Here is a 9,535-nt window from a genome sequence, read left to right as displayed (position 1 = left end):
ATAGCACAAATGTATACAGTACACATAAAAAAATGCTCAAATATACAGTATACCCACTTCAAAAAGTAGAACACCACTGGAGCCATCATCACAGTCCAAAGCATTCATAGGCCTACTAGGTTAGGCTACATCACGCTACTGTTCCATGCAAATGTGCACTCCACTGTCATTTTGACAGTTTGAAATTGAAATATCGTTTAAGGAAGACGGATGAGCATGGGCACAAAGTTTTGAGTGTGGGTTTTAGAAGAGTAGGCTTACAAAATATAGTATAGTAGCCTATAGTTTACAAAAAGTCTGTATACATTGTGCAATAAACCCACCATGCAGCAAATAAGCCAAACCTAGCTACTTCAAAGCACAACCATAAGTCAACAAAATGTATAACCAAACGGTGTAGGCCTACCTTAAAACGCTGTCTTCGTCGCAGCAAATGTCTTTGTTTCTTGCAATTACATTTTAATCCACAGTTTAGGCTACACACCCAGCACTGCTCACATCAGAATCTTGTGTGGTAATTATTTTGTTCCATTTCTTCAGACATTACATAGGCTACATCCTAAATGTGCCATATATAAATGTATGTATGATATACCATTATTTCGACTGTAATGAGATATACTTCTAGTTCTAACAAACCAATGCCATCAAAACATGTACGTGTTTTCCTGCTTAGCTGCAGTTCACTTCCTTACCACTTGGTGGAGTATGTTCGTAACCCAAGTCAATAACCACAGAACAAGAGAATCTGGAGTGGCAGACTGTAAACTGTAACAGTCATGTGGAAATCGGAAAATAAATCACAACTGACTAATATTTCCGTTCCTTGGTAACCAATATAAATATCACAGGTTCTTGAAATACTGAAAACGAAACTATGTTACTAAGATCTAGTAAACTTCCGCGATCTACGGTGTATGAACATTATTAGTAGAGAAGGGGTGTGGCCAATTTACTGTTTGACACCGTCACTGAGGTATTGCGGTCGGGTAAACGGTATATATACTGTTGAGTGAACTATCATTTTACTAAGAATGGATTTGTAGCTAAATCGCATCAGTTTCTACGCTGGGCCTGCTGGGAATATAACGCGGCCGAATACTTTGGGGCCGGCTGAGAACATAATACGGCCGTTGTAAAATATTTCGCGGCCGCGGCCCACCGGGACAAGTCCCCGATCTCCCGATGGCCACTCCGCGCCTGATCTAGGTCATTTGGTTGAAAAAAAATACTGATAATTGACATTTTGCTTTTGCCAAAAGCGTAGGGGAATCGTAGAATCACTCTTCAGTTCATTAGGGACCTTGTAGAATGAAAACATAAATGTTGCCATTTCATTCGTCATACCAGAGTTAGCCTCAGGCTGATTTACATCTTCAGTTCCTGGCAGGATATAAAACATCAGAACATATGAACATACACATGATATACAGTAACACCCCCCCCACACACACACACACCCCCCCCCCATGGCCAAAGCTGCTGGGATCAGCAATAAGGATCGTAGCTGGCCATCAAAAAGTTCGAATCCCCTGTAGTTTATGCAAATAACTTACAGCAAACGCATTGCGTAATCAATTGAGTGTCGAGGATTTCCCATGACACCAATACACCGATATACACTTGTAGACAGCTAGAAGGAGACATTCCCTGTTCATTTACTGGGGGAAAGCTCGCGCATGTGACGTGAAAAAATAGCATTCCGTCCACACAGGGAGGTGATGCAATATGAAGTGTGACTCCCATTCATATCTAACTAAATGATATAAACTGTTCCCAGACAAAAACATACCTGAACCCAAACCTGTCAGTAATGGAATGATTTTGTACCAATGTCATCTAAATGGAAAGCAATTTTGCAATGTTGTCCCCAACAAAGGGGCCTTTGCATTTGAACCATAATGGGAACATTTTGAGCCCACACATACGTAGGTACATAAAGAGACATTCACGCACAAACACACACACATACACACACACACACACACACACACACACACACACACACACACACACACACACACACACACACACACACACACACACACACACACACACACACACACACACGTCTAAACCTTGTTTATTTACACATGCATATCGGCCAGGCGTTGATGCCACGGTAACAGCTCGGTGCCCGCTGGGGACTTAAAAGGCCACTTTGGCACTCTAGATAATGTGCATTTATACCTCCCACTGCCATTTGCACGGGAGTGTTTGTGTGGGTGTGTCTCAAAAGGTGTTTTTGTGTTTATGTGTGTGTGTGTGTGTGTGTGTGTGTGTGTGTGTGTGTGTGTGTGTGTGTGTGTGTGTGTGTGTGTGTGTGTGTGTGTGTGTGTGTGTGTGTGTGTGCGAGCGTTTGTGTGTGTGTGTGTGTGTGTGTGTGTTTGTGTGTAAACAACACCCCCACACCAATCAGTGGCCATCAGATATACAGCATGATTACAGCATTAAAAATAGATGGCACCTCACAGTGGCAAGGCACCACTAAAACAAGAGGAGTGGAAGTGGGGGTAGAAGAATGGATGGATCTAGGGGTGGAAGAATATAAGGGTGGAGGAGAGGAGGGATGGAGGAATGGAGAGATAGAGAGGGGGAGAGGTGGAGGTAAGAAGAAGTGGAATGATAGAGGGGTAGAGAGGAGGAATGGAGAGTTGGAGAGGTGGAGGAGTGTATGGGGGAGGAGTGGAGAGAAGAAGGTGGATAGAGAATTGGAGGACTGGAGGGAGGGATAAAGAGGTGAATAGCCGGAGGAGAGGTGGAATGGAGAGGTGGAGTGGAGAGGTGGAGGAATAGAAGGATGGAGGGGGTGAATGGGGTAGAGAGGAGGGGTTTATTGGAGGAGTGGAGGGTTGAAAGAGTGAAGGAATAGAGAATTGGAAGTGGAGGGTGGAGAGGTGGAGAGCTGAATGGATGGAGGGATGAAGGTGCAGTAAAGTGCAGTGGTGGAGGAAGGGAAGAATAGTGGGGTCCTTCCTGACAGGCTTTTTGCTCAGGCATCAGCCAAGACGTACTGCCTCAGGCCCCGACGCGGAGGAGGAGTGCGGAGACAATAACAAGTTAATGTAAACTGTGTTTATCCGCACGGTGCTCAGAGATTAAAGTGGCCATGCCAATCTAATTATAAACCCATTTCGCCCATTTTTTCACAATCCTTTATGTCATCTGACCCGGAATGCAAATTATTGTAGCTAGAAAGTTATTTTGTGGTATGTTTCAAAGCCCTTGATTGTGCCTAAAAAAGCCATCATCGGAGAGGCGACTGAATTTTCCTCATTCACATTATGTTTTGGAGCTGTGCGCTGATTGGCTCAGCTGTTGCTAGAGAACACACTCATTCACGACTCGCGCAGCTTCGCAGAGCTAGGAAGTTAACGCTAGTTGTTACGCCAACTGAAACAATAAAACAGGCGACGCTATTTTGTAATAAAAAAGAATGGCAGGAATCCAACCTTATGCATTTGAACCGGAGACCGAGACCGAGTCGGAGGAGGAGATCTCTGAAGAGGAAGCCGGGGGTCGGAGAAAAATGGATGTATCAGAATGGTAAGTTAATTTATCCCTTTCTCGTCGTAGTTTCACTACACGCCAACACCAGGCATATAGTCAATATATGTATTTCCGACAATGAAACTTTATGATCCTTTAGCGTGACACTTTATGAAGACATAACATTTTCATTAAGGTACGGATAACTATGGTTATTACCAGCGGCGCATCTTGTCACCAGGCTAACCTGGCAGCAGCTGCAAGACCCCCTAGTAGAGCTCTAGACTAGATAGCTCACGCTTTACCACCACAGTAGTGGTGAATGTCTTTCAATCGTTTACTCCTTTGAAATTTTACTTTGTGTTATGTTGTAAGATAGAAATAAAGCAGGAAGCCGTAGTACATTTTATAAACTTTATAACCAGGGTCACGTCATGTCTGTATCGTAGGTTTTACATCTTAGCATTGCTGCTGCACCAAGAACTTCCTCTATAATACATTGATAAATCATAAGATGTACCGGTGCCACCTAGCGGCGTGGCAATGTGTAGACACAACACTTTTAGCCCCAGCGGCTTCTGGTAATTACAATAACACTTACAATTTCCACGTCATTGCCTACCTTTTACCTCAGGTGTACATGTGGGCATTGCTGCACTATGGAGACGGAGGCAGAAAACATTTGTTGCAGAGAGGTGACCGTGGTAAGATGCATTGTATAACATTGCCCTCACACTTCAAATACTACTTTTGACCAAAATTATATTACATGTAGCTGACTTTTCTGCATTACCATTAGAACACGGCTGCATGTCTGAATGCAATATACCCATCACAGGTACTAAATAGAATGCAACAGCTGGAGTCACCAGTCCACTGCATGACAGACCACCCTGGCCTTCATCCAGTGTGTTTGAGCATTTATGCTTTACAAAATGCCCTCAACTTGTACCAACGGGATTTCGGGGACATACCAATTAGAGGTTATGGGAAGTATGTACAAGAATATTAAGCACATGCACTTACATCTACCAATAATACTTTATAAAGAAATAAGGATCAATCAGACAGAATTTGTTGTATTTTGCTGTATTATGACTTAAAAGGCAACCACCCACGCGCGCACACACAGACACACACACACACACACACACACACACACACACACAGTAATGCTAACAGTGTACTAATATATATATATATACAGTAAGAAATTCCTATACATTAACAGCATCCTTTTCCCTCTTCTTCCTCTTCTTGTCTTTTACAGCCGTTGTAGATTCCTGGCGTATCGTTTTTTTGTTAGCTGGTGCTGGGGGTATCTGGGCCGGACAGTTCGAGTAGTGATCCCCTCCTGTGTCGTCCAGCGTGTCCGGCGAGAGTTCCCTGATGGGACGGGGGGCAATATGTTGGGTTCAGGCCTCCACTCTGAAACGCGACTTGTATGCTGCCACAGCGTCGTCCATGGTGGGGTGTACATACTGCGCTGAGAGGAAGCTGGGGACATTGATTGCTCGCATTTCATCTTGGAATGGCTGGGGGTTGAGGACGACCTCCTTGAAAAGCAACTCCATCAATTCGAAGATGTAATCTTAAAAATAAAATGTATATGAAAATGAAGTGAGCATTGACCAATTGCTATATTTAACAGTATTTAATAGGTACATTTTTTTTTAAATCCCAAAATGTAGTTCTTACTGTATGTAGGTGCCGTTTTTACTGGCTTCACAGATGCTGCTCCTTTTTTTGCCTTGGGGAAACTCATTTTAAATTTCAGGCGGCCAGATGATGTTTTAGCTTGGCAGCGACGAGCATTCTCATTAAAGTGCAGTGCTGCCAGGTACAGTCTATAGGGAGGGGAAGAGTGTTTGTTAGTAACTGTACTGTACTCAAGGTCAGAAAGATAACAGCTTAGGTTGGGTAGGTTATGTACTACACATAGATGTATTTATTCATTAGAAGTGAACATACCTGCACAACATCCCAATAAATGGGAAGACCACATTCTTCGGTGTGAATCTTAATAGCACACTATGGAATGCCTCCAATGTAGACGTTTGGTAGTCGGAGCTGAGCTTCTGCACATCTGTCAGGACCCTTTTGCTAAGAAGTAGCTTCTCCACCTTGCAGAGAGCTTTGGAGCCTACCAACAGATTTTTTGTTACTTGTACGACATAAACGGAAAACAAACCAAATTGACAGTAAAAATGTGGTGGGGTGCAGTGAGGAGCTCTAGGACTACATACCTGGCTTAAACCATTTTTTTGATCTTTTTTGAGGCAGCGCAGGGTGCAGACATTTGGGAAAGGTGGGGTCATCATGGGTGTGCCTATTTTGTATGTGGTTTAAAATGGAGGTCCATTTGGCCAGTTTTTCAGGGCCTGTGGAAGAGGATGTTGCTGCCCAGTAAGCATGGTTCCCGATGCTCCGCCGCCACTTTTTTAGAAGTTCGCATTCTTTGTCTTTGGACAGCTTGTCAAGTTTCTTAGATAGACCTGGTGAAAAAGAAAATGACAAAGAAAAGTTTTGAGAGATTTATTTTTGGTGTACACCTGGATGTCCTTGCAAAATGGTTTGTGTAAATATCTTGAATAGTTATTTTGTTGGGCATCCCATCCTTTCAGTGTTACAGTTATTGCTCAAATCAAGTTAAAAGACAAACATTACCTTTTTCAAAGTGCCAGACGTCATAGAAATGCTGGACATCACGATCACGCAGGTATTTCTGTATTTGAGGATGCCGGTCAGTTACAATGTAGTCCACTGCCACACCCTTTGAGTCAAGCAACTCCAGGCTTCTTCTCAGACCCTCCTTCTCCATATTGCAGCTACCTCCAACCTCATTGCTCTTGTGGAATAAAAATCAAAGCATGATGAGTGTATGAATCCAAGAATGTCTATACTACAAAATACTTTTCAGTCTGTTTGAGTAGACTGGATATGCAAAACACACTTGCTGGTTGGAACATAGCTGTGCTAAATACTACCATCTACTCACCTGAACAAGCTGCACATCAATAATGTTGTTGTTCTCCAGGTTCATCAGCGAGTAGCTGCCATACTTCGCACTGTGACCTGCAAACACAATTAATGTCATGGGCACACTGATTTTGAGCGTTCAGACATAACCTCTGTTATAATTTTGCTGGCAGTGTAGTACTGTGGTAGTACGAGTGTAGTACTTTTGAGAGACCATTAAAGCTATGTAGGCCTACATTGTGAATCAATACGTAGGCTTACCTGGACTGTCTGCCCTCATATCGCCACCAAGTTTGACTTTGTGTTGGCTGAGATCCTTCCACTGTTCCTCCTGAAATTGATGCCACTTGTGAATAATAGCTGGCTCCAGGTATGTCCGTGCATGTCTTCTGAAAGTTGTATACCCAATGGACCTGAGGTTCAACGCTTTGAATACCTACAAGTGAAATAGTCATTCGTTACCACAGTTCTATGGCAATTCTGCTCTTTGGATGACAATATTACAGTTATGAACAACAGTAGAACATTTGTGCTATACACAATGCATAGAAATGTGATGGTGCTAAGTGTGATCCCATACCTTGTTTAGCTGGAAAAATGATGTGCCGGTGAAGTAAATGGCTGCAGAGAGTTGTAAATTTGTTGTTGGACAGGTCCCTGTCACTGGCTGACTGCTCCATTCCCGGTAGTACCCACACCGGCCACATTTTTGCTGTACAGTCAAGAAGGTGCCTCGTCTGTGCGGTGTGACATCGCTTTTTGTTTTGCAAAGGGGGCACTTTTCGAAGATCTCCAAAAGGCACTTCTCGCTCACAATGTACTTAACATCTGTGTGACTGTGGCTGGTGTCACTAAGTAAGAAAATTAGACAAGTGGGGATTTAGAGTGTTCACAACACAAAAGCTTATTCTTTGCCATGAAGGAAGTAGGGGTGTGTTGTCTAGGTGGCATTTTGTTTTGTATGGTAAAGGATTTCAAATTCACTTACGAAATATGCGATGACTCCAAGTCTGACATTGTGTCTTGGTCGGGCACATATGTGGAGTCATGTGGTTCAGCGACTAATGAGGAGTCTTCCCCTTCATCTAGCAGTTCATCGTCATCCTCCTCCACAGCCAAGCGTGGTCTTTTGGCTGGCCGTGACTTGATGGGTGTGGAGGTCAGGGCTTCCCAAGTCGTTTCAGTGGCAGCTGCGCATGGTGTTTGAATTTCTATTTGCAATGAATTTTTACCACAATTACCATTATGTGAAAACACAGGAATAACGACAAAATAACACAGTGGCCCACACAACTATAGATGTCTATCAGATGCAACTAAAACAGAATAGAAGACACTGTTGCAAAATTTACGAAATCACAAACCTCTGCTTTTCACACGATAACCTCGTAAAGTCTTTGCTGACAACTGAGTACCCTTGGTGGACAGACTGGGTGGGTCTGTCTGACAAGCCGCATCCTTGAACGTGGGTGTTCCTAAGCAGGTCTGAGTGACAAACAAAAAGGGAAATGAACACAGAATAGTTGCTTTGACTTTTCAACTGCGTGTTGAGGACTTAAAACCATAATGAATTAGTCAGCGAGTTTGTCAGTGCCAAAACGCCGCCTAGCCTAATAAAAAAGTTAAACATGGCAGACTGGCGTTACGTGACAGTAGCCCAAGATGTGCAGTGTTAGGCACGCAAACTAAGTTACGTTTATAGTTAAAATGTTAAAGATAGCAAATGACAGTTGGTTGTTGTTGGTCGCCTGTTGTTACGCTATGTTGCTACTTTGTATCACTAGCTTACGAGTGTGAAGACATTGTAGCGACAAAGGGCACAAATGTAGCGATTGCAGCCTGGCTACTTTGGACTGTGGTGGAGGCAATGTAGCCACGTTTGCATACGGTGGCATGGGAAACAGACTAGTTGCCTATTAAACATGGAGACTGTCAGAATCTTTCGGGACTTTTGAAATACGCCAGCTTTAACGGTAGAGCTCTAGCTACGTCTGCCAGCCAGATTACCCAGGATAGATACACTGGGCTACACACGCACACACGACACATTCATCAAATAATTGGTTTAGGTTACTTACGGGTACAGTAGGCCTACAACCAGACAGTCGGGATGATGGCACTGCGTCTGGTTTCAAATGTAACTTCGCCGCAAATCCACTATGGAACTGGCCAAAGTTGGTATAGTCATTCTCGTCGAAGTGCAGTGTACACACACTTAACTTTGAACTATGCTTCTCTGGCACAGCTCCAAAAATAAATTTAAGCCATTCCGTTTTCACTTGTGGGTCTTTTGGTAACATATGCAATTGTCCAATTTTGTTTGAACAAAGTTCGCAAGTTCGTAGACGTTCAGCCATAGTTGCTCGAAAAAATAACGATTAATTATGGAATTATAGAATCTGACTCATAGATACACATCTATGATCTGACTCCTCTGTGAGTGGGCGTGGTTAAGCGGCCGTGGTAGTCAGGGTGACGTAAGCCTGCCCTGTTTTTTTAATTGGCCAGGTTTACCATTTTTTTAATTTTCATAAACTGTAACAATCAAACGAAGTAAAAATATTTTTTCACATTCACAGGACCAGGAAAACATATTATGAACTTTTATAACACATAATCATGTAAGAAGGTTTAAAAAATGTGGCATGGCCTCTTTAATTTATTGGCCGGGAGGGCTTTGAGGGTGAGGGTGTGTGCGTGTGTGTGCGTGCGTGTGCGTGCGAGTGTGCGTGTGCGTGTGCGTGTGCGTGTGCGTGTGCGTGTGCGTGTGTGTGTGTGTGTGTGTGTGTGTGTGTGCGCGTGTGTGTGTGTGTGTGTGTGTGTGTGTGTGTGTGTGTGCGGGCTCTCAGTGGTATTTATTGTCCATGACTGGGGGATATGAGATGTAAATGCCATTTAAAACTATGTGTGTTTATGTCTGGAGATGACAGGGTGTGTGTGTGTGTGTGTGTGTGTGTGTGGGGGGGGGGGCACAGACACGCACGCACACACCTGGGACATTCAACGATATGTACCCCACCAACCTGACAATGCAACTTCTAAGTCAAAAAACACAGTCTATGAGTGC

At 43.5% G+C, this 9,535-nt stretch overlaps 2 protein-coding genes across 4 annotated transcripts; one reads left to right on the top strand and one right to left on the bottom strand.

The window, feature by feature from the left end:
* Nucleotides 1-3,133: 3,133 nt before the first annotated feature.
* Nucleotides 3,134-4,892, top strand: LOC134446460 (P2X purinoceptor 7-like; the record flags this gene model as incomplete). Its single annotated transcript, XM_063195827.1, has 4 exons — nucleotides 3,134-3,546; nucleotides 4,124-4,193; nucleotides 4,328-4,482; nucleotides 4,760-4,892. Coding segments are annotated over exons 1-4 (468 nt in total), but the record flags the coding sequence as incomplete, so codon positions are not given.
* A 1-nt stretch (nucleotide 4,893) lies between these two features.
* LOC134445189 (uncharacterized) lies at nucleotides 4,894-9,011 on the bottom strand. 3 transcript variants are annotated; one of them, XM_063194271.1, is made up of 11 exons: nucleotides 8,547-9,011; nucleotides 7,833-7,953; nucleotides 7,457-7,679; nucleotides 7,049-7,319; nucleotides 6,730-6,904; nucleotides 6,488-6,564; nucleotides 6,157-6,337; nucleotides 5,736-5,984; nucleotides 5,461-5,632; nucleotides 5,188-5,336; nucleotides 4,894-5,080 (listed from the first exon to the last, which is right to left on the bottom strand). In XM_063194271.1, exons 1-11 carry the CDS (start codon nucleotides 8,823-8,825, stop codon nucleotides 4,905-4,907), a joined length of 2,073 nt encoding a protein of 690 aa, XP_063050341.1. In that variant the 5' UTR covers nucleotides 8,826-9,011; the 3' UTR covers nucleotides 4,894-4,904. The 3 variants fall into 3 exon arrangements, with proteins under 3 accessions (XP_063050341.1, XP_063050344.1, XP_063050343.1); XM_063194274.1 differs by lacking the exon at nucleotides 8,547-9,011 and having other exon boundaries at nucleotides 7,833-7,988; XM_063194273.1 differs by lacking the exons at nucleotides 5,736-5,984; nucleotides 6,157-6,337 and having other exon boundaries at nucleotides 5,461-5,598; nucleotides 6,528-6,564.
* Between the last annotated feature and the right edge of the window lie 524 nt (nucleotides 9,012-9,535).

This window comes from Engraulis encrasicolus, chromosome 3 (assembly GCF_034702125.1).
Source record: "Engraulis encrasicolus isolate BLACKSEA-1 chromosome 3, IST_EnEncr_1.0, whole genome shotgun sequence".
NCBI classification, from domain to species: Eukaryota; Metazoa; Chordata; class Actinopteri; order Clupeiformes; family Engraulidae; genus Engraulis; species Engraulis encrasicolus.
The sequence above is the reverse complement of the archived record's forward strand: the minus strand, read 5'-3'. Positions and strand labels throughout refer to the sequence as shown.